Source organism: Fundulus heteroclitus, chromosome 13 (genome assembly GCF_011125445.2).
Source record: "Fundulus heteroclitus isolate FHET01 chromosome 13, MU-UCD_Fhet_4.1, whole genome shotgun sequence".
Classification (NCBI taxonomy): Eukaryota; Metazoa; Chordata; class Actinopteri; order Cyprinodontiformes; family Fundulidae; genus Fundulus; species Fundulus heteroclitus.
In genome coordinates this window covers 26063242-26090557 of record NC_046373.1, presented here as the reverse complement: position 1 = coordinate 26090557, position 27316 = coordinate 26063242, and the positions used below count along the sequence as shown (strand labels likewise).

The 27316-nt window shown below is 38.1% G+C and overlaps 1 protein-coding gene across 2 annotated transcripts in view; it reads right to left on the bottom strand.

Moving 5' to 3' along the window:
- The window catches only part of LOC105916450 (venom phosphodiesterase 1), a 65368-nt gene extending 38097 nt beyond the window's left edge, over positions 1 to 27271 (bottom strand). The window contains exons 1-11 of one of the 2 annotated variants that reach the window (XM_036145501.1): positions 26914 to 27271; positions 24784 to 24871; positions 20810 to 20944; positions 20477 to 20602; positions 18299 to 18359; positions 17814 to 17911; positions 17248 to 17327; positions 15389 to 15508; positions 15088 to 15197; positions 5928 to 5993; positions 5725 to 5797 (exon numbers count right to left, since the gene is read on the bottom strand). In XM_036145501.1, the coding sequence (XP_036001394.1) occupies positions 5725 to 5797; positions 5928 to 5993; positions 15088 to 15197; positions 15389 to 15508; positions 17248 to 17327; positions 17814 to 17911; positions 18299 to 18359; positions 20477 to 20602; positions 20810 to 20944; positions 24784 to 24871; positions 26914 to 26958 (1002 nt within the window). In that variant the 5' untranslated portion in view covers positions 26959 to 27271. The remainder of the gene's footprint in view (positions 1 to 5724; positions 5798 to 5927; positions 5994 to 15087; positions 15198 to 15388; positions 15509 to 17247; positions 17328 to 17813; positions 17912 to 18298; positions 18360 to 20476; positions 20603 to 20809; positions 20945 to 24783; positions 24872 to 26913) is intronic. The other variant, XM_012850979.3, reaches the window with a different exon arrangement.
- Positions 27272 to 27316: the final 45 nt, after the last annotated feature.

The following is a 27316-nucleotide window of genomic DNA, read 5'->3' as shown; positions in this document are numbered from 1 at the left end:
TTCATTGTGCAGTCTCTTAGCCCTATTCATGACAGAAAGAGACAGCAAGGTGACTACTTGGTGGAGGAGGAGGAGGCATTGCTGTTTAAGCCTGGGGATATTACACATTGCTAAAACATCCAATTCCACTCTTGTTTGTGCAGCCTAAAAAGCTTTCCCTGAATGAGTTGCAGCGTGTATTTGTCTAAGACTTGTCATTAATCCTTAAACGGACAGATGTTCAAGGATGACACACAGTCTGTCGGCTTTGTCCCTCTTTTCTTCTCAGCTTCATTCGTGACAACAGAGCAAATCTCATCCTCTGGTTAAGTAGAAACAAATTAAACTCATTTCTTCAAAAGGACATGATGTGTGGAAACAGGATGTTCATGTTTTCACAGCTGGGGAAACCTGGGGCCAACACACGCATGAGTGGACTTTTCAATTTGAGCACTGCTGTCCCCCTTTTATATATCTTTGCAAAGTCAGGCAAACTTAGTTTAATTCACTTTGATCTTCATTTGACATATTGCCATCTTTGAGGATCAAGAGGAGGCAATCATATCCTGCTGTTTGGGAATTTATCCGGTTTGACGATTTCACTTGCTCGGATGTGTCAAACTCCTGTTTCGTAACATTTATGTATACAGGTGTTGGACAATGAAACTGAAACACCTGGTTTTAGACCACAATAATTTATTAGTATGGCGTAGGGCCTCCTTTTGTGGCCAATATAACGTCGATTCGTCTTGGGAATGACATATACAAGTGCTGCACAGGTCAGAGGGATTTTAAGCCATTCTTCTTGCAGGATAGTGGTCAGGTCACAATGTGATGCTGGTGGAGGAAAATGTTTCCTGACTCGCTCCTCCAAAACACCCCAAAGTGGCTCAATAATATTTAGATCTGGTGACTTTGCAGGTCATGGGAGATGTTCAACTTCACTTTCATGTTCATCAAACCAATCTTTCACCAGTCTTGCTGTGTACACGGTTCTTCTAAAACATACCTAGAACAACCCTGATTCTTATTTACAGAATGAAAGAGGGCACTGGTTGCTGGTTGAAGTCCACACTGTTATCACTTTAAACTCACCTCCTAACAATTAATGATTGAGTTAGACAGGTCTGTTTTTCTACTGCTCTACTGCATGTAATAATTCAGTTCACTTTAGTATTTACAAAAGCACCAATTCACAGCACATGCCATCTCAAGGCACTTTAAAAAGTCATTTCAAATGAATCATACAGACAGATTAGTTAAAAGGGTTTCTGTCTCAGAAACCCAGCCGATCGCATCAAGTCATTGATCTGCCGCATCCACTCCTCCTGGATGATCATGTGGTGACAGTGGACAGACACTGGCATTGTGCCGTTGAACTTGCCTCATCCGTCATAAAATATTTGCCTTGTAGAGATGTTAAAACAATGATTGGTCTGGTTTAAGATGTTGGACTGCCTTTAATTTGAACACATTGAGAATAATCTTCAGACTATATTCAGACCTAACTCTATACCACTAAACGTATCAATTTCCAGTTCACTACTTCCTCATAAATAAATAATAACAATTATTATTATTATTACATTGTAATTGTCACATACATTCCAATGAGATGTATGTTGCAATTTGCTCTGTCCCTTAGAGAGCAGTGGGCCATTGTGCAGCATCCGTGGAGCATTCTGGGGCTAAGATCCTTGCTCAGGGACCCAGGGGGGCAGTCTGTGGTATTTGAACCAGAAAAGTTATGCACTGTCCAGGATGCAAACACCTTGTTCTAACCACCAGGGGTCCGTTCTTCGTACGTTGCTTAAAACATCCGAGATCAAATCACACATCCAAGATGATTTCATCCGGCTAATCATGATCCGGCTAATTGTGTTCTTCAAACACACCTGTTGTTTACGATTAGTATCACTGGATTGAGTTATCTGAGACAACTGCGCGCTCATGCGTTTGTTTAAAAGGGGAAATGTATCAATAGTAGAAACATTGATCAGCAACGCTGCTATTGGCTGTTTAGCATGGACAAAGAACGGCCACAGTTTTTCTCCCAAGCAGAACAAGAGCTTTTAATGGAAGGTTATGCCGAATTTGAGTCATTAATTAAAACACCTAAAAATCTGTTACAGCAAGGAGAGAGGGCTGGCAAAAAGCAGCAGACAAATTAATGCGTAAATACTGTCCATGGTAGATGTTTCTATCACTTTCTACAGTATGAATTTTTGCATTTTAATAATTTGATATTTACTTTGTTCTTTTATATCAGAGACTCCACGGGACCCACTAGAACATGGGGACAAGTAAAAGTGAAATACAAGAATATTCTACAAAATGGTAGCCTTTAATTATTATACTTTATTTTAAAAAGGCACTTGTTATGTCAAGAGATCCAAATTTCAGTGTCATTCCTTAGACACGGGAAGTAAAGGACACGTGCAAACTGGGAATCTTAACTCAAAAAAAATCTTTATCCATAAAAAATTAAAATTTTCCTTTTCCAAGTCATCCACAGTTTACACGGTAAAACTGTATTGCTCCGTGGCTAGATAATCCATCCATAGTTTTTTTCTAATACAATATACGACTCGACAGGAAGCAAGCCTTTCAAAGTAAACTAAACTTCACAATAAAATGGCCCGAACAAATCTTCTTACTGAATAGGATAAAAATAAAAAGCAAACCATCATACAAATAACTTAAATATTTTAGATTTATGGCTGTAACACCACTTTTTCCTCTTTAAAAGCCAATGTTAAATGATGTGTTTGTCTGTTTATAACAGCCACCAAGAAAAATATCTCTACAATTACACTGTCGCGCTGCGCTAAAGGATCCCGTCTGTTGCGCAATACGCGATAAATTCGAAAAACTCTGCAAATTATTCTTGCATCTTCCGCTAACTTAACTTATTTTTCTAAAGTGAATACAACTCCTTGTTTGCTCAAACTCACATTATGAACAGCAAAATAAACCCAAAATAGACTGTATTATTATTATTATTATTATTATTATTATTATTATTATTATTATTATTATTATTATTATTATTTTAAAACAGCATGGTTTCATGAGACCTCAATAGATGTTTTGCGACATGACTTCATCAGGACATGACCATGGACTACTTCCTCGAGAGTTTCTGTTGCAGACGATTGAACTACAGTTTGTTTTACTTAACATTCACCCCCTTCCTCAGGGTGATTCACTTTAGTTTATCCAAACCCCCTCCATACTCACTCTTAACCTCAACTCCAAAGTTATCGTTGACGTGAGCGTGTTTTGTTTAAATTCTTTTAACTTTACCGCAGTATACACTACATGTAAATTTTTGGCAGGGCGACTGGTACACACTAGTGGACCATTAGGCGTAAACAGCACACAGGCTTGTTGTGTCTACAAATGGTACTCCTTTGAATACCACATACAAAACAATAATCTTACACAAGTGAAGTGTCACGCTAAACAAAACTGTATGTTATTCAATGTAATAGTTCCTGCCTCTCTGAAATAAGAATCACCTCGAGTTTTTTTTTTCTGAGGAAAGAAGATCCAGCGTCATTTTAAGAGTGTTCTTCCTGTTGTGTTTCTTCTCCAGCTCGAAGGTTTGAAAAAAATATGCTGTTAACCCTGAAGCGACTTTGTAGACAAGTTTAGATGACTATAGTGAAAATAATAATTTTGGTAGTTTAGGATGAAGGGTGAGTGAAGAAAAAGGGACGGTGGGAGTGGGTGGATTGTGGATACTTTAGGGCTGCCTTCTGAGTTAGCTTGGTAGGCCTGTAAAAAGGTAGATGTGTGGTATGGTGGAGGGATTGAGGATTCAACACATGCGGTCCTTTTATACTCTGACGAGGTGCGTTACTTAGAGTGGTGTAGGCGTCATCTTTCTTTATTAATATTTCCTAATTCTTCATTCCTGACACCATTTTGGTACATTTGCCCACAAAGACATCCATCCATTTTCTAACACGTTTATCCCCATTAGGGTCCCTAGGGGTGCTGATGTCTCCAGCTGTCAGTCGGTGAGAGGCGGGCTACACCCTGGACTGGTCACCGGTCTATCGCAGGGCAACACAGAGACAAACAGGACAATCATCCATTCACACACACACTCACACCTAAGGAGAATTTAGAGAGGCCAATTAAACTAACAGTCATGTTTTTGGACTGTGGGAGAAAGCCGGATTACCCGGAGAGAACCCAAACATGCACAGGGAAAACATGCAAACTCCATGTAGAAAGACCCAGGGAACCGGATTAGGACTCAAACCCAGGACCTTCTTGCTGCAAGGCAACGGTTCTACCCACTTTACCACTGTGCAGCCTCCTTAAAGACATAAACAGTCTATTTCTACAGTTTAATCTGATAGTGGAGTGACTACACTTTTTGTAAAATTTTAAAATGATTTGCATATAACTGAGGGAAATAGGTTTTGATCCCCAACAGCCCAGTCAAACAGATGCTACAAATTGGTCATTTGAAAGAAAAAGTCCAAGTTGCTCATTTTGTGTATGAAGAACAGAAATTTTACTCCTTTCATTTAACCCTTGCAAGACCAAAGGGCTGTCCCAGAACACTGGGGACAAGACATTAGATGCGCAGGAGCGACAAGACCATTGGCACAAAGCTTGGTAAGAAAATGATGACTGTTGCTGCCATTGGCTGGAAATTGAAGAATCAATCTATTAGCCCCCTGGGAGTTTCATACTAGATCTTGCCTCGCGGGGTAAAGATGACCATGATAAAAGTAAGAGATCAGCCAACAACTGTCCAGAAGCATCTTGGTGATGATCTGGGGTCTACAGTCACCAAGAACAGCCTGTAAAACACAGTGTCCTCTATTGGGCAGGAATCTTGCTTCTTGCTATGTAAAATAGACATCCCCATCTTAGGTTTGTCAGTGAACAGCTAAATGAGAAATGGGAGAAAATGCTATGATCAGATGAGACAAAAAGTCATTGTCCCACTTGAGATACGTAGGTGCAAACCTCGGGATCTGCTACATACAATGTTACAGCCCATTGCATACCAAAATAAGTTTTTCCACCATAGTTTTATTTTTGCCTGAGGATAAATATTTATTTCACTCAGCGATGTGTGAAACAATTAGTAATGTTACAGTAATGAGTTTGTCTCCTCCACTGTTTGTATTGTAGTAACCTTTGAATTCCAACAATCTGTCCCCTAATTGTACCCGTTGGAATTGCCGTTGTGGATAGCTAAGATATAAACACAGATGTTATTGACCATAAAACAGATTTAACTACATTTTTCCATTCTTGCACAATCTGGCTAAAGACTTTCATGGGACACTGAGAACAATTGCCCACACTAAAATATGAGAGTTCTTTATCTTGATTTTATGAATCTTATCAGAAATTACTTCAGGACCCAACAAGAATTTTCTGTAAATATGCTGGATGAGATTCAAGGGTTTGAAGATCAATAATGAGTAATAACCTATAAATGAACTTGAAACGTTTCTTATTGTGCAATAAAATGTCTTTACTCTTTTATGATCCAATGTTATGAGTTGCATAAAACAAATAATGATGATAAAATAGTTTGAGTACTTGATTGTTGATCGAGGAAACTGGAGTCAACTATGAGTGAACTCTAAAACATGATCAAACTTCAGAATTTTTAGATTTACGATAAGCTTTAAAAAGAGCAGGTGGTAATGCTGAGTCACCAATTCCTTTGCTTCCTTATTGTCTGATAATCGAGTCAGATGGCCTTACCCCTCCGCTGACGGGACCAAAGTTGTGCCCAGATTTATCAGGTTCTTCCAGGTACAGTGTGTAGAAATCAGGCCTGAGGGACAATTTTTTTATGTTAAAATAAAAATAAAATAAAAAAACATCACAGCAAATCTAATGATAACTTCAATACAATAAGAAAGGAATGGCAATCTGAAAAGAAACATCAATGTACTGATACCAACCTTTCATTATCTGGCAGCTGCAGCCACTTTAGAACAGTAAATACTCTTTCTTCAAACGGCACTTTACTGGAAAAAGAGAAAGCAGTGTTAAGTGGTGTGTGTTTTTCGATAATTTATCCCAAAGACAAATTCCGTCAGGAACTTGCTGTTTTTATGATTTATTAGCAAGTTTTTTTTTTTTTTTTCTCGTCTTAGTCTGTCCAGACAATAAAAGCATGTAATATGAATTTAACATTGTGGGGTGCCATGGCAGCTGGTGCCAGGCATTTATCATTGTCTTTTGAGTTTTATCAATATAATTTGTGTCCTGCTACTCTCCAATACTGTACATATTGTATAGATAGTGCAGCCATTACCTTTGATCTTTTATTCTTTCCTTAGAAGACACACTTAAGCCTCTGAGTCTGTATTCAATTGTTCCTCTTTCCTAGACAGAGGCCTCAATGGTGCCATTGCTGCCATCAATGGTTTCTTTGCCAAAGAAAGTATCCCTGGTCCAGTGTTTACTTATTTCTCTGTATCTTCCTTTTGTTCTGTGTACTCTCAGCCAAATGCAACAGTGTAAGATTTGTTTCTCTTTTGCATAATTTACTGTAAAATAACAGCAGCTGTGGTTGGCAGAATGTTACCTCAAAAAATACAGTAACAATGTAAGAGACATTAGGCTGTATAATTTTGGAAACCATCGCTTTAAAAGCAATAATCTGTTTTTGTTCACAGTAAATTATTTTGAATAACACACTGTCTGGCCACAAAAAAGTCACCACTTGCATTTAACTTAGCAAACACGCACGCGCCTCTTATTGGATAATTACTGCTTGGGCGATCATCCTTCAGCTGGCAACATGTTAGGTAACTCCAGCTGACGCTATGAGTAACTTCTCATTTCTTAAAGAACCATGTCGAAAGACATCCTTTGGTCGGGGAAAAGCGGTTAATCCTTCTAAGAACATTGAAATCATTGGCATACATGAAGAAGGGAAACATCTAAGGAGATTGCACAAACTAGTAAAATTGGGCTGAGAACTGTCCAACACATTATCAAAAACTGGCAGGATAGTAACCATCATCTTCGAGGAAAAAATGCGCTCGGAAAAGAAATCCTAAATGGTTGTGATTGCTGTTCACTTAAACGTTTGAACAAAGCAAATTGAAGGGAAAACACAGTAGAGCTCATCGGTGCGTTTAATTGTGAAAGTAAGAGCATTTCCACCATGCAAAGGGAACTTAAGGGACTGAACAGCTGTGTAGTTGTAAGAGAACCACAGCTCAGTCAGAATAACCCCCAAAAAAGTTCAAGTTTGCAAAGGAGAACAAAGACTGGACTCTGGAGGACTGGAAGAGGGTCATGTGATCTGATGAGTCCAGATTGATGGGTGCATCAGGGAAAGAAGAGAGGCAGGTGAAGTGACGCACCCGTCATGCCTCATGTCGACTATACAAGCCTGTGGCAACAATGCTATGAGCCGGGCGTTGCTGCAGTTGGTCACATCCAGGTTCAGCAACGTTATACACGGAAATAATGACGTCAGCTGACTAAATATGAATATGAATAATAATGACTAATAAAGAATATGCTGAATGACCAGGTTATTCCATCAAATGGATTTTGTTTTTCCCTAACGGCACATTCCAAGCTGACAATGCCAGGATTCACTGGGTTTGTGAAAGAATGATTCAGGGAGCACGAGTCATAGTTTTAACACATGGATTGGCCATCACAGAGTCCAGACCTTAACCCCATTGAGAATCTTTGGGTTGTGCTGGAGAAGGCTTTGTGCAGTGGTCAGACTCTCCCATCATCAGTAAAAGATCTTGGTGCAAAATGAATGCAACTAAAGCAACTACCCATGGAGTAAGAGCTGTGGCCACAGCCATCGGCAAACAGTCAGCCAACGTGAATAACGTGTTCATTTCACTTTTCCCTTTTCAAGTTGCACGTGATTGGTCAGTATAACAATCAGCGAAATATATAACTTTGCCAGAATTGTACCATTAATTGTAGAGTAATCGCCTACTGGCAACCCTACAGTACTTTTTAAAGAATTTTACCTTTTTTTTTTAAAAAGATTTTCACAATAAAATTTTGTGTACATTTTTGTACACATTGTTTAGTGTTTTTTAGGTCATGCTTGCGGTGAACTGGCAGCATATAACTACACTCACATTAAAGTCTTTTTGCTAGTTTGATTAAGCTGCTGTTTATCTCTGCTCTCTGTTCTTACTCGATATCAACCGAGTCTTATCAGCTGTTGACCTTCCTCCCTCTAAACTTGCCAGTGGTTTCGTTGCTCTGTATTAGAGCCTTGCACTTTTAAACAACCATTGGCTCTGAATATTTTTTGTAGGATATTGTTATAAAAATAGACTTTGTTTTTTTTTTGGTGCTGTCTTTGTCCACTGGTTCAAAGTTGAATGTCACTTAGATCATCACCAAAATCCCCACGAATTAAAAAACAATTGCCTACTTTTTTTGTGTTATTTAGGTCATTGATGTGGACAATGTTTCATTTTGTTATATTTATATAACTATGCTATACTTTTAAACTTGTTTTCTTCCTTTTAATTGATCTGAGAGATGCAGCTAAAAGACTGTGTCCTGAGCAATAGAATGGGTTTACAGCTGAAGTGATTGAGCTTTACAATGCTTTACAATGTAAAATGTTCTGACAAATATGTGGCGGAATGTTGTTTGTTTGAAAACTAAAGATTTTACCATTTAATGAGTTAGGATCTGCACAGGCAAATCTCATAATCTCATAACTCATCTCATAACTGTGGACTGTTTTCATCAACGGCAGCTGCTGTTGCTACCAACACAGAAACTTTTTCCTGTTTTCATTCAACAGTTATTGTTTTTTTTTTTTGTATTTTATCATCAATATGGCCTCGGTAACTCATTTTATGGTCCCCCATCCGCTCTGAGGTAGGTAAAGTAAACTCCACACAAATGTTAAAGCGATTCAAAACAATATTTGTCCACATGCGGTTTGGCTTACACCCAGCGACGTTTTAAACATTTTGGGTTCATGTTTTGTTAAGCTTTTTTTCTGCCTTTCTGTACTCCTCATTGTGTTATCAGAAGGAAATTCTCTGGAAGATCTTTCACTTTGGTGTGCTAGATGATAATGACAGTGTTTTTGGGAAAATGTCAAGGGCAATGGTTTCTGTGACACAGCTTCTATGTCATAGTTTCCCAGAACTCCTTCTTGAACAAGGCTCATTTCCTCCAGCTGTCACCCAGGTTTTATCTGTTTTGTTTTTTTAATTAAAAACACAGCATTTATATTTGAAGTACACATTGTTTCTGCTAAATATATACTACTATACATTGCTACGTTTACGTGATCCATTTGCCTCCTTGACGATCTGAGTGACTTAGAACACATTTTCCTTGTTTTCAGTTTGTTGGTTTGCAGTCAACAATACAAAATATCAAGGAAAAATATGTGCATATATTTTTTAAAGAAATTCTCAATGCAGTTTTTTTCAGACATCGAAACATGTTTTTTTTTATTTTTTAATATTGTCTTGTCTGGCAATGTGGCAATCAGAATTGTTGTCTTAATGCCAAAAAGAGCCCAACAGATTTTACAGTACAGATTTTAGAGCAGTACTGTGTTCGCCATAGTGCTCCGCTTTATTTATACATGTAAATAGTTTTATTATAATTCATGCAGGGAGTATTTTTTGTTATATGGGCACTCCACTGAGAAAGCAAAAGAGGAAAAGAAAAACAAGAAAAGATGAAAAAAGGAGAAAAGGTGAAAGAAAGAGGAGATAAAAGGGAGAGAATGATAAAATGTCCTCATTCTGCTTCACCTGCAAAGAGAGATGCAAAGAGAACAGCACAACCAATGGATATAGTATTACAGATACAATAAAGTAACACCTTGACACCATCGCTGAAGTATATGTAGTATTATTTAATACGACATGTATAAAGTGGTAGCTGAAGATAAACATAAGGGTTTACTGTATGGAAGTGAATCTATAAGGACTTGGAACCAAGCACCTGTGGTTGTTTGTAAAAGTGCACTTGTGTATGTAAAGTTTATTCAAAAGAAAAATGCTCAGTAGTAGTAGAGCCAATTGCTGAATAAAGTGTGAATAAATGGTCTTTCCCTTTGTTGGAAAGACCATTTGAGACACTGTTCTGTTTTAAATAATTAAAAATGTTCACCACAATTTTAGCAAATTACATTATACACCGACAATATCAATTAAATGAGCTGTAACAATATTAATAAAAAAACTATAATACAGTGCACAATAGCCTGAGCCTATTTACTGCAGCAGCCCCTACTTCCTTGGCTTTGACTGGACAGTTCTGACACATGACTAACCTAGTTGAAGAAAAAACAGCATGATGCTGCCACCACTCGGGTTTATGACGAGCATAATGCATACAGGGTGACATGCGGTATTAGATTTCCTCCACACAGATGGTCTATGTTAGTAATTAGGTGACTTCTAAAAGCTGTCCGTTACACTATTTTATTTAGGGGCATCTGTGTAAATAGGATGAATTATGATTAATCCTACACTTATACACTGCATACACTGTACATTCTTATATATGTCAATGTGCAATTGTTGTTCCACTTTAAAATGATGCATATCATTGTTTTTGTCGAGCACATAAAACGTCAGCGCACACACGTTTATGATTTAAAACTAACGTGAAAAACATGTATAACATCTTTACTTTCACTACAGGAGGTAGGCAGTATACGCCAGGCAGCGGACACATTCCCATCGTTGTCTTGTCATTATACATGATTGATTACACATGTAGCACACATTCAAAAGTCTGTCTAATATATTTAATGAAGTTGCGTGACATAATCTATTCTGCCATAAATGAGCCGTAAAAATGTACAGGGTGAAGAAAAAGTACCATGCCACAATGATAGAAGCAGTGCTCAACCCCGGAGTAAACATCACTATGTGATCTTCTTCTATGCGCTGACAGGTTTAATGGTGCTCTCATTTAAATTCATTCTGACAAAAGATTACATCTCAAAATTAAAGAATTATTCTAAGATGGATTTTCAGTGGAAACAGGAACTATAAGAGAGAGAGGATGGCCAACTCAGAAAGCTGAAAGATTTTCTTTTTCAATGGTAACCCACTATTATCAGCCCGAATGGTACATCCATAAAGTTTGGATGCAACAAGGTTGCTGCCTTTTCTGCTTTCCATGTTTTAAAAATGTGACATATCGTGCTTTTTAGTTCATCCTTTTTTACATTACAATCATTCAGTTGCAGGCTATATGAAGTGAAATTATAATTTTTAGCTCCAAACTCTGAGTCAATTCCCCCCATGTTCCCTCCTTTTACACCTGTTCTGAGGTACCTGTTAGAGCAGCTTGTTTTGGAGCTGTCTCTTTAAATCTAAAGGAGGCATTTTATACCCTGCCCCCTGCAGGTTGCAGAGTGTTCCACTCCACCCCGTTCGGCCATTTTTCTAGGATACTAAGGTATGGTGTAATGAGCAACAGAACTTTTTGACTTATCCACATGTAGCTTTGATAGCCTTCTGCTTGTTCAACAAAATGGCTACAAAACTTCCAAGATCTTGTTTAGCAGTCCTGTAGGAAATACAATGACATAATTGTTCTGTAATGGAAGACAGAGTAAATTGAACGGCCAGAAAAACATGCAAATTATTTTTGGGTCATATGTACGCAGCACCTAGATAGACTACTTTCAACTTTTCTGCATTTCTAAAGACTCAAGTACACAACAAAAAGTTTTCAAGGGCTAAAAAAAGTGGATTTTGCACTATATGTCCCTTTTAAATGTCATGTTTTATTTTTATATATTTTCTATGCACTAAAAACACTGAAGATATATTGTCGGATTGGGATCGATCCAGGTTTACTGTCCTCCTTGACAATTATCCCCATTGACACAGTCAGACTTTTATAAATGAAGGCAAACAAAGATTATGACTTAATATACAAATATTTAGAATTTTCAATTTTAATAAAGGACAAAAATGACAGAATCTTTTTTTAAAAAAGATTCAATCCATCATATTGTTGAACAACATTGAATTGATTAATGGATCATTACAAACTTTTAAAATATGTAAATCTTTCAGTTAAGGCCAAATTAGCATAAGAATTTATTTTGGGTTCATATGTTCATAGATATGACTCTAGAGGCATCAGTACCTCACCAGTCATGAACTTCCCCTTCACTGGAAAAAAATATGCCACGAATTGACGTCAAGACACCAGATAAAAACACCAAGTGGACATAAATGTGGTGTAAATAGCTGCCATCTGAAAAATAAACGTTGAAAACATGCCATATTTAGAGTTTAGGGTTTAGATTAAAAAAATGCCAGGAAAGCACGTCACAGCTGAATATCTTAACGTAAGACCTAGGCTGATAAGGTTAACATCTGTTCAAACAGAGATGCTTCGAATATTTCCACCCAAAGATAAAAAGTCAGAGTTGGCCTTACAGGAAGACTAAAAGTGAACAGATCTTCTTCTGCTTTTTTACAGAGAGGCCAAGTTACTTCAGCCTTCCTGGCCCTGTTTCACTATATTGAAACTATATGCATATTCCATAGCAAACATAATTTGAGAACATATGAGTTAAATATCAAAATAGCTCTAAGACTCTTAAGTCTCCTACCAAAAATTGTTTTAGAGATTAAAACTACACATTGACCTTCATTACTTTTTTATTTATACTAGGACTTCACGACTACTTGAAATAATCTCTTCAGCACAATGTCAGTGTGTGCAAAGTGTAAACTTTTGCCCGTCTATCTTTGAGAGAAGCAAATTTCTCAATAACTCTGTGGTTGAAGTCTGGGATGTTTTTGACAGTGATACGACAAAATCCACCGATCCTCTAAAAAAACACTCGGATTTTCTAAGCTTTCGTTTTTTATAATGGCTGCAAGTTCAAATGCACCACAGAACTTGAGACGCTCTACTATTTCTGATAGAATGTGCCTGGTTTTGTCAACCTCCTCATTGTCCTTGCGGATCCCTCCCCTGTTCAGAGGAAATGTTTATTTAATGTTTACATTGCTGTAATGTTTGACTCACAGTTGTGTTGAAATATTAATATTGCTGCACAATAGTATGTGCAAGCTGCAGTAACCATTGCAAGGATAGGCGATGTATGACCAATAAGAATAATTTTCTATGGCATTGTCTCTACTTGCGGAATTGAATTGAGAGACTGATATGCAAAAGCGTAGCGGGGGGTATAAAATATATGGGTTCACCTAAACTGGTGTCATCAGGGCAATGTTGTGCAGTCATAATTTAACCAACAGTCTATTTTGTGAACACCGAATACAGCTTCTCTCTTCAGGAAACTGGTAGATGTGTAAACTGACACAATGATCTTAATCATTTGTTCCAAATGCAAAGAGTTCAAACGCCACCAAAAAATACTCCAGCTGGGCCAGTAACACTTTTTTGGTGGAAATGACTTTATTTTTCTAGTCTCATGTGATTTCCTCAGTTTCCTAACCTCTGAAATGATTAGGACTTAATGGCAGTGACGTCAATATACTCAAAAGAACACAAAGCAAGCATGCAAGCAATTTCTGGTCAATAGCTATTAGCCTGCCCTCTGCTGATTATATGTTAATAGTTTGCAGAATTGACTGGAGCTGATTATTATACTTCCTCACAAAACTAGACCTTATGTGCCAGGAATGAACAAAAATGAGTTGACAGAGCCTTGGACAAATATCTTTCAGTAGCAGCTCAACAATAGTTCAGCCAAAAAATGTAGAAATCAATCAATTCAGCACTTTAACATGGTTAAATCTAATCACACTTTATTCAGCAATTGCAAACTCCATCTTTAATCTTGGTTTAATCTTATATAATCTGTGTTCAATTTCTCCTCCAGAACTGGAGGCTGTTGGGTTTTAGAGGTAGGAAAAACAGTACTAGAGACTGTTATTGATTGCTTTATCTATGGTAAAGATCCACTACTGGAGGAGATGTGATGAGTAAGATATTATCTTCATAATTCCTCCCAAATAAAAAAAACTGAATTTAGACCAGCAACACAGACCAGACTTCGCTGTGAGTTCTGATTCAGTGCGCTGAAACATCCCACCCGTTGCTTCACTGTACTTTAGTAGCCCTGATAAAGCCTTGATTTCAAGAGGAAAATTCGTCAGCAAGTCATTGGATCAGCCAGGGTCTCAGATAACACTGAAAAGTTTAATAAGTAACATGGGATACCACAGGCCAGAGAGATTAGCACGACGTACCACAACAAGGCATGCTTCCACAGCATGCTTTGCCCAGCAACATTTAGGATGAATGGCAAAGAATAGAGAATCACCACAAAGTGTTCCCTACTACTGCTCATGACTTTGGTTAAAAAACCTGTTACAGCTTTAAGACTGTTCAATGCACTCCACAGTCAGTCAGTCAGTCAGTCAGTCAGTCAGTCAGTCAGTCAGTCAGTCAATCAATCAATCAATCAATCAATAAATCAATCAATCAATCAATCAGCTTTATTTCTAAAGCACATTTTAAAAACCACATTGGTGACCAAAGTGCTGTACATTACAACAAGAAAAGGTTAAAAAACAAGTTAAAAACACAACATCAAAAGCTAAAACCCAGGTTCACGGCAAGAATATTTTAAAATGACGTACACAACAAGATCCCATCGTATTAAAGAGATTTAAAAACATGAACAGAGGAGGGTCCTCAATGGTAAGTTATTCCATAACTTAGGAGCACCAACAGCAAATGCTCCGTCACATCTGAGCTTCAGCCTAGTTTGAGGGACCGTCAGCAGCAGCCGATCAGCTGATCTAAGGGGTCGGGGTGGGCAGTCAGGCTAAATCAGCTCTGGTGGAGCAAGGTTATTTTAAAACAAATAATAAAAGCTTAAAATGAATTCTGTAGCACACAGTGAGCCAGTAAAGCAACACTAGGATGGGAGTAATATGCTCGTGCCTACGGGTCTAGGCTAACACACGAGCAGCAGAGTTCTGCACAAGCTGCAATGCATACATCCAGTGCATTACAGTAGTCAAGACAAACTGCGATAAAAGCATGGACTAGTTTCTCCAAGTCGGGTTTTGCTAAGATTGATTTCACCTTTGCTATTTGACGAAGTCGATAAAAACTTTTCTGAACCCAGCTTACCTATTGTAAGGTTGGTAGATGTCAGGAAAGCTTCCATTAATTTTGACGTCTGACCCTGGCCAAAAATACGTCCCCGATTTCAGACCGTGATGCTTAGCTGTGTGCCAAACCTGTGGAGACAAACAGGACACGATGTGTTACTGATGCGGGTCCTTCCCATCTTTAACTCCTGCCTGCATCTCTGAATGATTGACACAATGTCCAATTACAATCAAAAAACAAAAAATTGGTAACAAAAGAAAATATGAAAAAGAACAATTCAGTAGAAGCCTAACTCTTTGAGCCTGGGAGAAGGACTCACAGGTTGTCCGAGGTACCAGGCTGGGTTGTTTTTCTCTGAGTTGGACAGGCTGAAAGAGGCATCGAACACTGGATCGTACATGTTGTTGTCAATCAAACCGTTGGACTCTGGATACAGACCCTAAACAGTGAAACGAGGGTATTGTGACAAATACAGTGTAACGTGGTGAATCAGAGCGAACACTCTTAAATGACTAATCTAAAAGGAATTATTCACTGATATTGGTTTAGATTCTTGTTTTTTTTTTTTTTTTTAGTGAGTCACATACTGTAGCAACACCTTCTGCCATAGTTTAGTGTTGCCCAACAGTAAAAAAATGCAGTTCTTCAAGGTGGTGTCACTGAGATCAAGGACTCCCCTGCGAGGTTTCTAATAACGGCTTCCTTGGAATTCCCTTCAATGTTCTGATTCAGACAGTTCAACCGAGATAAATTACATTCCAGGAATTGGGCAATAGCCCCTCTGAGGAGGCATTTGTATTGAACATCTGCCAACTAACCGGCTTGAGAAGACAAATCATCAGCCCATCTCAGTGGAACTTAAACCCAATAAAGAAAGGTGTTCTGTCAAGGCTTTAGCGGTTTGGAAGAGAGCATTAGGGAACAAACATCCCCTTGAAGAAGAGGAACACAGTTTACATGTCAGGATTAAAGTTAACACATGGTTAGGTTATTAAACAGCATCCCAAGTTTTTTTTGATTTTTTTTAAGCCTAGTGCAAAATTGTTCAATTCATCATTTCATCATCTGAAAATGAAGAGAGACCAGCAGGCCATCATAGAGCCCATGGTAACTCTGGAGGAGCTATGGAGATTCAGGTGGGGGAATGTAAAGACCACTATTAGTCCTACACCGCAGTCTTTATGGAAGAGTGGTCAAACAGAAAGCCATTGTTGAAAGAAAGAGGTCTCCTTTGCAGATTGCCATAAATTATGAAGGGCAAACACGTGGAAGAAACTGCTCTTCTCAGACGAGGCCAAGACTGCAGACGAGATGCTGTGTACTGTGTGTGTTGGACAAGTCAAAGTACAGAGATAAATCATTGGAGAACCTTTAGCAGGGCTTGAGATTCACTGGTATCTGATGTTTTGCACATTCTCCTTTGCAGTATAAATGTCAAATCCACCACCGTCTTTTCCTGTTAGATCCTAAAGGACTTTGTTTGTATTTCAAGTGAATGGGGGTTTTCCAAAAAATAATAATAATAAAAAATGAAAACCCTTAATGGCTTTTCTTTCCACTTACCAGTTATGCCTTACTTCATGTTTGTCTAATGGCAAAATACTTAATTCCAGAGGTATGAATACATTTGCCAGGAGTTACATTTCCTGTTATGCAAAAATGTGCTTGGGTTTTCTGTTGTGTGTATGACTCCACCGTAACCATCTACGCAACGCACTGTTGACAGTGCACATCGAAATTTCTTAGCGAGTCATCCTGCGACGTCTGCTTGCATATTTTGACTTTACTCGCCCGCAGTTAGGAAATTATAAATATTGAAGTAAAGACATGCGGCCAGTTGCACTGGAAATAAACAGATGCCCCGTATCTATGGAGATCATTTCCTGAAAACCGCCTGGATTTCTTTTTACTCAGAGCTGACATACGTATTTCAGTGAATTTGAATCAACATCCAAAATAACATGTTCAAGCAATTCAGCGTTAAACACTGTGATGTACAAGCTACTTTATAAACAGTTTACATTTGACATGGAATATCTAAAATTAATTATATGTATTCTAATGTGTTAAATTTAGTCATTTTAAGTCATTACTGTACACTCCCAGAAGTGCATTTTTTAACTCCTTTTATATGTTAAATTTTTACATGTGCATGTGTTGTTTTGTAGGCGTCTTTACCGTAACAATCGTGTAGTGATTAGGGAAAGTCTTGCTTGGAAATGCTGCCTGCATGTAGGGAGCCGATGTCCCACAATTTCCTGCAGATGACAAGACAACCTAAACTTTGTACGGTAATACTGAGTTAATTTGTTCCATTCAAGCATTCCTTGGCAGGGGGGCACAGTGTGCTTCACTGTCGATAATGGGAGTTATAGAAGTCCCACATGTGGTTATTGCACACAACAGACTGACAGTTAAATAAATCATGTACTCAAACAAGCTTGATTTAATTTGTGAGGAACCAGTTACTTACAACTGAACTAACTAAAGTCAGGATAATGAGAGATCCTGTTACGTTGGAAAATGTATAACACATTTCCTTTCAGTTTACAGTCGGAATTAACTTGAGAGGATAAGTGAATGCAGTCTCTATTTACTGGTCTTCCTTTAAAATGTTGTTCCTTCTCAGGAAACTCAAAGGAGTGCTTCATGAGAAGAAAATGTATTACATCATTGGTTTGCACGTAAACATAACGTTTCTGATGTACATCAACACAGCACAGAGTAATAGGTTTGGCCATTACTGAGTTTGTCCAAAACAGGGATGAGATCACTCCACGTCTGCAGGTACTCGGCCCTCAGTCCATCCAGAGACACCAGCAGCAGCGGCTGTCGCTTAAAGCTGCGAGAGAGAGAGAGAGAGAGAGAAAAAAATAGCACAGGAAAAGTTACTTCAAATAAACATTAACATAAACACACTGATAAGATATGAAGCTGCTGTCAGTGAACAGAAAGGAGGGCTTTAAGTAGACAGCTATGCAGAGTGGATTATATCTTCCTGGCCATGGATGCAATCGCATCCAAATTTAGGGCTATTGCCATAAAACACATTTTTACAATAGTATTCTTGCACAAGATCTTTTCGATTGTGAAAGTATTTGGCTGGGGGTTCTGCAAAACACCTCATTAAAAATGGCCAAAAGAAGAATAAGTGTGATAAAATGCAACAAAACCTATTAAAAGCATTTAATAATGCTTTTAATCATTCACCAATTGCACATATGCTTACCCTGCTGGACATTTGGGAGTTGACAAGTCCTCACATTGATCCTCCACCCACTCTGTCTCCCCTATAGCGAAACATGAACAGCATTAAATTATTTAATGCGCAATAATGAGGAATTATGGCACAGAAGAAAACAAGTGTTTCTGTTGGGTTCTCGGGCTTCACCCCAAAATGTTCAATGCTCACTGTGTGCATGTCAATGTTTGTACAGTTATTTTTCACCCTAATAATCCTGACAGAAGGTCCCGCCCCACGTGGCAATTCAAAAGGTAAATGGTTTAACTTATATGAAGTCTTTAAACCTTATCTACATGAACGGATCCTTTTAAACCTTATCCAAGTGCTGCACAAGCGCTTGATAATGTGTTTTTAACGGGTCATCACATCAACCTAGAAGACCAACTCGCTGTTTTATTGTTATCCGGAAGTTTCTCGTGTGCCTTGTAAACTCACTTGTGTCCAAGCTTCACAGCTGAGGTGAACTCCTGCACGTTTTTTCCTCGGTGCCTTAACTCATGTCAGAAATGACAATTTGAGTTTGAGATTTTGACTCAAGTCGAAAAAAGGAAAAAAATAAAATAAAGAGTTCACACTCGGCTTAGACATGTAATCAAACCTTGTGAGACTTGACATGGAAAAAAAAAACATCTCTGGCTCACGTGGAGTCACGTTTTGACTCATTTGTCAAACATGACAAATGAGTCAAAGGGTAAAGTAAGATATATTCCCAAATTTTTAACGGGCAGCATTGCAACCGAGGCTTCATGACAAAAATTTACCAAGAAAACAAACATTTTTCTTTTCATCTGTAAATTGCATTTGTCAAATATTCAGTTCAAAGAAGTTTATCTATACAGCCCAAGTTCACAATATGTCATCTCAAGGCACTTTACAATAAAGAAAAAGTCCTTTCAAATGGAGTCATACAGATTCCAAGTCAAGCACATACATTCTAATTGGTCCTGGTTGCCAATTACTATTTAATATCCTGTGCAATGATCCTGTTAAATAAGTGACTTCAGCTGTTATAGTTATCTCACTACCTCACTGTTGTTCTTTACCTGGTACCACTTTAATGTACAACGTCAAATCCATATGTATATAAGTCACCTTGAATGTACGGAAGTTATCCTAAATCTTTGCTTTATTTCCTTTTTTTATTTCTATTTCTTTTTCGATCCACTGTATGTGGACACACTGTATATACCTTATGCACCTTTTCCTCCTTTTGGCACCTTCTTTTGATTATTGAGCCGATGTGACAAGTGAATTTCTCCACTGTGAGATCAATAAAGTCTTATCTTATCTTGTCTTATCTTAACCAATGGACACAATTTCACTTAATTATTCTAACTGGTTAAAAGGTTTTCCATCTAAAGAAACCCAGCAGATTGCAGCGAGTCATGAATTTGCAACATTCACTCCATTCACTCATTGGACAATGCTGAGCTCTGAAAACTGACTGAACCTCTTCAAGCAGTTGATAAGGACTTATTTTCTCAAGCGTTTCAGATAAGAAAGAAAGATTAGATTTAGGTCGGCAATTTATCAAGTGATCCTCATCGGGTTTCTTTTGTAAATATTTAATCACAGCTAACTTAAAAGCCCGTGGTATATATCTGTTCTAAGAATAGATTCATTATAATTTAAATGGGGGCAGTAATTAAATGGGAACCCTTTGTTGAATACTTTCATTGGGATTTGGTCCAATATTCAAGTTGACGGTTTAAACAAAGCTGATGTCGTTGATCAACCAGAAAGCTGGACCAAAAGAGTCCAAAGAGAGCAGGTTTTACAGATGCCTCCAATGCTGCCTCACTAACTGAGGACAGAGTAATTATGCTCGGGGAGGATTAGTCTAATGATTTTCATTTAACAGAATCAACTGAATCCCATAAAGTTATTAACACCTAAAAGCTGAGGTAATGGATTGCTCAACAGGGTTTGGCAACTGTGCTAAAAAAAACAAAAACCTATGATTATCCTCATTATCATTTGTTGCAGCAGAACATTTTTCCAGGTTAAGTTGAACTCCTGTAGACGTGTAGACTGCCACTTTCCCTCCAATTTCCTAGCTTTGTGCTTTAATGCAGCTCCTAATTAAAGCAGGGAGCCAGCCTCCTAAGAATTGTTCACTTCTTTCCCAAGGGGGCTACGTGGTCTAACGCCATGAAGTCTTACCGTGACAGATGTGTTTGTAGTTGGAGCAGCAATCTCCTGCAGACATGCAGTCATCATCGCAATGGCATTTGCTCTCCGTCAGCCTTTCTTCGCCACAGCGTATCCTCGAACATTCCCACTGCTGGGCTGCATGGAACAGTGATGAGGTCAAAAACAACACTGCACACTAAAAGAAAAGTGTACAGGAGAATAAATGTATGCTCTTTTGCAGGCAGGACAAGAAAAAAAAAAGATCTGTCTTAGTTTAACTCTAAATTGTATTTGTATACTGATGTTCTGAACTTGTGTAATCCAATGGTAAATGTTAGAGTAAAATCAGTGACGCTTTCTTACTCGGAGCCATGCAGATGTCATGGTAATCGTGGCAACAGCTGTTTGTGGCGTTACAGCTGGTGTCGCACCTGCAGCCAGGGATTTCATCGTCATAAGGCTGGTAGCATCTGCTCTTGCAGGATGTCTGGGGCGGCACTGCAAGAAGCAACACGCTTTCGTCATTTCAGTTCATCACACGTCAGGGAGATGGGGGAAAAAGAGGGATGATTTTCATTAATAAGATTACAAATCACAGTATCTTATTTATCCATTTCATTATTAATTAAGAAAATATTGAAATTCTGGTTGTTGCATTTGCAGCTTCCAAAATCATGAATCAGTTTTTCAGTTTTCATATTGTATTCTTGCATTGGTGCATACCTTCCACCACTTCACCCAAATGTCAAACACCTACGCATGGCGTTGTATCAAGGAGCAAAAAGATCATACTGGAACAAACAGGTATCCATTTCCAGAGTGAAACTGATGTTCGATCCAAAGTAACCCCCTCATGAATCTGACTCACATCAGCGTCAGAGTCGGTTACTACAAGTAATAACGGTTGCTAGCATAGTTTCCTCAAACGTGACCATTTCCTTCCTCCTCTTTACTTTGCTTCCAAATAATTAGACCATGCCATATGTTTTTTAGGCCTGATCCTGATTCAGAAACAGAAATTTGCTTATTTCTATTATTTAGGTTTAGCGTGTTTAATAAATTCCCCAATTTGCTTAATTTTTTATACTTGTATTATAAATAGATTATTTCAAGTCTCTTTTTTTTAAAAGAACATCAGTCTCATAAATATAAGGAACACAAATCGTTTTCACAGTTGTTGTTTATTTATTTTTTTTGTATTTCTTACGCCTCAAAATACATGGGCATAGCAATCACGAACCATATGAAAGTTAATTAAATTAGGGAGGGAAAAAGGTTGCTGGGAGCGTATCCTGGGTTCACTTGCGGTTTTACTCACAGAAACAACACAAGCCTGTTTCTTTTTCGTTTTATACATGATACCAAGAATGACACTGTATGACAACTAGTCATTCAACAGTTTCAGCCTCCCAACCCACACGTGAGCTGCACCTCAGCCAGTATTTGGGTGTGAACCACCCGCGAGGAAGTATGACACCTTACAGACAAGCAATACAAGGTGACATTCCTCACAGTTGAAAACACTACGCAGGATTATATAACACGTCATAAAGACAATGGAGGCTTTGGAAAAACACAATGTGAAAAGATTGGTTTCACAATTTAACTGCCCGTAATAAGTCAAAACCTAAATGACTATGTTTTTTTTTTTTCAGTTTTGTAATTTTTTTTTGTATTTAATTTTTTTGTTTAATTTTTTTTAAAGAAATGTTTAGATTCAGTTTTGTGTTTTTAAATTCAGTTTAGTCTGATTTCGTTTTCGGAGCATCTCAGGAGGACCACGATAACATGTAGTTGGTCTGACTGAAATGTCTTTGCTGCCCCTCATCATCATGTGTGCAGGGCTGGATTGAGGCTAAAAGGGGCCCTAAGCATAATTTGTTTTGGGAATCCATCAGTCACCCAACTCCAGATTTGCCTATTTTTTCATACTTTAAGGATTCAAAAAGTAAACTTTTAGAAGGATTTAATAGGCAACAGCTCAAAGCAGCTAAAACAGAAATCTGAATCTGAGCATTTTACAAATTACAAAACATAAAGTCATTAGAAATCTCAAATTAAAACTATTATATTTATTAAAAATGTATTTATAGTTTTAAATATTTAAATTCCTAGTAAATCTCCCCTTTGGAAAAATTGTGAATAAAATAAAAATTGCCTCATTGTTAATACTCACTGGAAGAATTCCTGTCGGAATTAATAGAAGAGTCTACACTTAAACCTTGAATACAAAAACATTTAAAAATGAATTATAAAACCTATACCTACTGAGGATTTTGAGGGTCCTAGGTTGTTTTAACTTCATAGTTTGTTTTAGAATTATTTTGCCTATTTTGAATTTTTAATGGGGTTTTAATTAGCTGAGCAGCAGTTACTTAGTAATATTGTATTTATGCTGATTACCAGCTATAGCTTTAAAGGAACATTGTGTAACTAATATTGCTTTTTATTAGCAAAAATCAAGTATTACTTTCATAAACACACATTCTGCCAATGTCTAATAACAAACGCATTAAAAAAACCAAAATTGTTCTCATAGCTTAGAATTATAAGTTTCTAAATACATGGGTAGCGGTGCAACCAATGGAGGAGGCCATGTTGCGGCATTATTTTTGATTACAGTAGCCGCAAGGGGACAGACTTGTTAGCCTTAAGCACTTTACCTATATATCTTCTATATAAAGACGTGTCACCGTGTGAGGACCATAAAACAAACATCGACGACCGTAGATCATTCTATTTGTGGTTTTCTGTTGAAACGGAGGACCATCCGTACTCTTTGCCCCACGAGAGGGAAGAGAAAGTAACCAAGAGAAGAAAAAGAAGTAATAATCGGGGGAAATGATAGTCTACATCAGCATAGCTGTTACCAGGTGGAGACACGAGGGAGCGGGAACTCAAAATGGATTTGGATGTTCAGTTGTACAGGTAAGCGATTCAATATAACTGAAGTTTATTTTGCTGCCATGTTAGAGACATGGCTGTGTAGTCCAGCAACTACTCCATCCTCCCGTCAGAGACAGCTAGTACGTTTGTCTCCCTCTCACTTAATCAGATGATCTCCGAGTCTGCAGGTCACCAAAAAGCATTTCACACAGCTCTTAGCTACGTATTAGCAGTAGCTTGGTGGCAAATACATGGAGGACATTCTTGTTGGCATCGTCACATACTGTGGTAGTTAGTACACGCTAAACGCAGAGGTTGTTTGTAATTCATTTAGTGCACCACTGGTTGGGAGTAAATCTTACACACTGGAGCTTTAACAGTAGTTGTCCTTAAATAAGCAAACAAATCTAGTTCTGTGTAAACCTTTTTGTTTATTAAGCAGATATCTGCAAAATTTGAGCAATGATGCCAAAGAAAACAAAAATGACACACAAGTTCCAAGGAAACTCAAGCTGATCTCAAATCTCTCCACTGGCTCCTTCTTACATTCTGGGAGGAGATAAAATGTCCGTTACTCTACATGTTTCCTCTTCCACATATTATATAAACAGGAATTCTGCAAATATTCTTTTTTTCTTCTTGCTGCCCTTTATGCATATTGCTGCTTGTTTGCAACAGTTTGCATTGACCTTTAATTTGTCTAAACTATTGTGGCTGACTGCTGTAGACTGGATGTTGCCATTTTCTTTTATTTGCATATTGGGACTCAAAGATACTTTGAGTAGAGAACTTTAAAAATGTATTTAATGAAATTCCATCATGCCCATGGCATGAAAAAACTGCCCAGTGCTTTTTTTTTCTTGTCTGAGCTATGGGTGACTGAAACAATGAAGGTCAAACTCATGACAAGAAATGTTCCTGGAAAGAAGGGGTATATCTCTAAAGGATGTAATTATTTTGTCACAAGTATTTATGATTCACAATGTTTGAAAAGGCTTCATCTATATATAGCATAGTAGGAACAAAACTTGAGTCAGTCTATTTTTATAAAGGCACTGGTGTCAGGCAAAATTAAAAAAAACGTGCTGACGCAGACTATTTGGATTGTTGAGTGGTTGGCAAGCAAACGGTTCAGGGAAGTCCCCGCTGTCTTCGTGAACAACTTAATGCAAGCTTCAGTTGTGTCATGCACCAAATCAGACTGCATGAAACACCACAGAGATGCACACAAACCGAGCGTCACTTTAAGCTCTTCATCCTTTATATCTGATGGACATTGTGACCAATTCAACCAGAACCAAAAGCTATGCTGCAAGCAGCAGGTCCCTTCAGAGTTTCTCCAAGAATATTTCTAGTTGATGGTTTAATGCAGTGCTTAAACGTGTAGAAACACATCTGGCTTTTGAAATGTAGACGTGTGATAGCGAATGCCTAAATGTCTCTGGCATTACCTTTATCTCTACATCTCTGCAAATCCAGTCCAAGGCCCAGTCCGAGACCAAGGATTAATGTCACGATTACCACAGCCGAGACCCCAATCTGTCAAACACAAACACACGCACCAGTTAATCGCAACCTTTTGCCGATATCAGCCGCAGGCAGACTGTTTTATAAAAATAATGACCCGATGACAAAGAGTGAAACATTCAAGAGTTATTCCAACAAATCTGGCTTTCATTGGCATCTGTTTTCATAGCTAACCGTCCTGGCATTTTCCCCGCAACATATCACTGCTGCTGGGAATACTTTCCTTCTTGCATTTATGAATCATAAATATGACATTTTAAAACTGTATTTGAACTTGGTTGCACTCTAGATTATTCCGATGAAGAACATAATCCTATATTACAGGCACGTCTAATGTTCAAACTGTTCAAAGTTTATTTCAGTAATTAAAGTGAGAAAGCAAAATTCATAACATGCATAAAACACAGTTTTATGCATTAAGTATGTGTTTGTTAATTTGATGATTATGATTTACAGCTAACAAAAATCCAGATTTCATCCATCCTTTCTCTTCTCCTTATCCTGGGTTGGGGCGTGGGAGTAGCAGCCTCAGTAGGGAGACTCAGGCGTCCCTCTCCCCGGCTAGCTCTTCTGGGAGAATCCCAAGGCATTCACAGGCCAGCTGAGAGACATAGTCCCTCCAGTGTGTCCTGGGTCTCCCTCTGGGTCTCCTCTCGGTGGGAGGACCGGAGGGAGACCCACATACTGCAGATTTCACTATTGATAAAATCTGAATATTACCAGATACCGTTTTTACATCATTCTTATTACTGAAATTGTATGGCCATGTCATGGCTTATCAAAAAAAGAAACAAGACAGCTGACTTGACAGCTGACCCTCTATCTACAAAGAGGGTACTCTATAAAAAAAAAAAACATAGCTAAAGAAGCTAGCTTTTCAAAATGCTTAATCCAAGAATGCTCAGGGAAAGCTGAATGGGAGGAAAAAATGTGCATAAGTAACGGGGATAATTGCAGCCTTGAAGGGATTTTGACACCAAATACAGATACATACACACACATGTTGCATTCTTTGGGTTATGCCACCATCGTCACTGGCTTAAACAGAAAAAAGGGCTGGACAAAACGGCTCAGTGTTGCTCATTTTTCAGCAGGACTTGGCATCAGACCACACTGCCAAAAGCACCAATATCTGCTTGAAAGACCGGGTTATTCCAAACGTGACTCAGCTTACCTGAACCCGAACAAGAAAGTTTTAAGTATTTTCATGAGAAATATGGGAGACAAGAGCCAACGATTCAGAAAATCTAACGGTCACAAAAAAAAAAAAAAAAAAAAAAAAAAAAACAAGCCACAAGCTGGTCTTCATTCCTGGCTGCATGTCAATGCAGTAATTCAGGCAAAAGGAGCTCTGATCAGGTCTGCACACTGTACAGTATGTGGTTGTGCTGTCAAAAGGCATACATTTTGTGCTAAATAAATGTTTTGTTTGATTTTTGGCCTTTGCCTGTAATCCATATCCAACAAAACTTAACACACATAAATGCTTGAATTGTATCACTTTCTGTATAATGAATTCACACAATTTAAGAGTTTCTGTTTTTTTTAATGATTCGCTGAAACAAAGTAGGTTTTGGATGACATTCTACTTTGTTAACAAGCCCCAGAGAATTGATAGTAAAAAAGTGTTTTTGTTCCCTTGTTTTAGTTTTCATTTTACATAATTTACTACTCATACTGCTAAATACAACAACATCTGCTATCTTTAATCTTCTGAATAGAAAACTGGAAACACTGACATTTTAAATATCTTACTCTACGTCTTCCCGATAACAGAGAATAAATATTAATGGTTACTTATGCTAATTTGAAGTGTACAATCAGTCAAACAGGAATGAAACCAACCAAACTAGTCGAAAAAGGCAGGATTACAAGTACTTGGCATTTTTCACTTAGATTGAAGTAGTAGCCTTTTTGATGGTACTACTAGCAGCGTCATACAGTAAGGCTACTAATATCACTTCAGCATTCCTAATTCAAGAACACTTTCAATCTTAGAACTGAATCATAACTTCCCTCACTGACTTTGATTCAAAGCAGCCGACAATACTCACAATGACTTTCTTCTTGTTTTTCTGTAACCCTTTAACCCAGTCCATGGCTACAATGGGTCCTCTGGTTTCACATTCACACAAACCAAAAACAGAGAGGAAGATGACAGACAGAAAGAAAGCAGTAAACTAAACTGATATACCTCCGCAATGACCTCTGGACCAGCAGCAGAGAATATGGGAGTAACTGATTACCAGAACTAAGAGATAACGTCACGTTTCTGTGTTTTAACGCAGTCACACTACAGATCAGGGATATTCATTCTCACACCTTTCACCTTTAAAGATATACTGCAGTACATAAGGCGGAGGAGTGGTGGCTGAGTGGTTTGAGCAGGGCGCATGTTTCCTGGGAAGGCTGCATGCTCCCCTGTTCGAGTCCCAAAACAAGACATTTGGCCCAAGA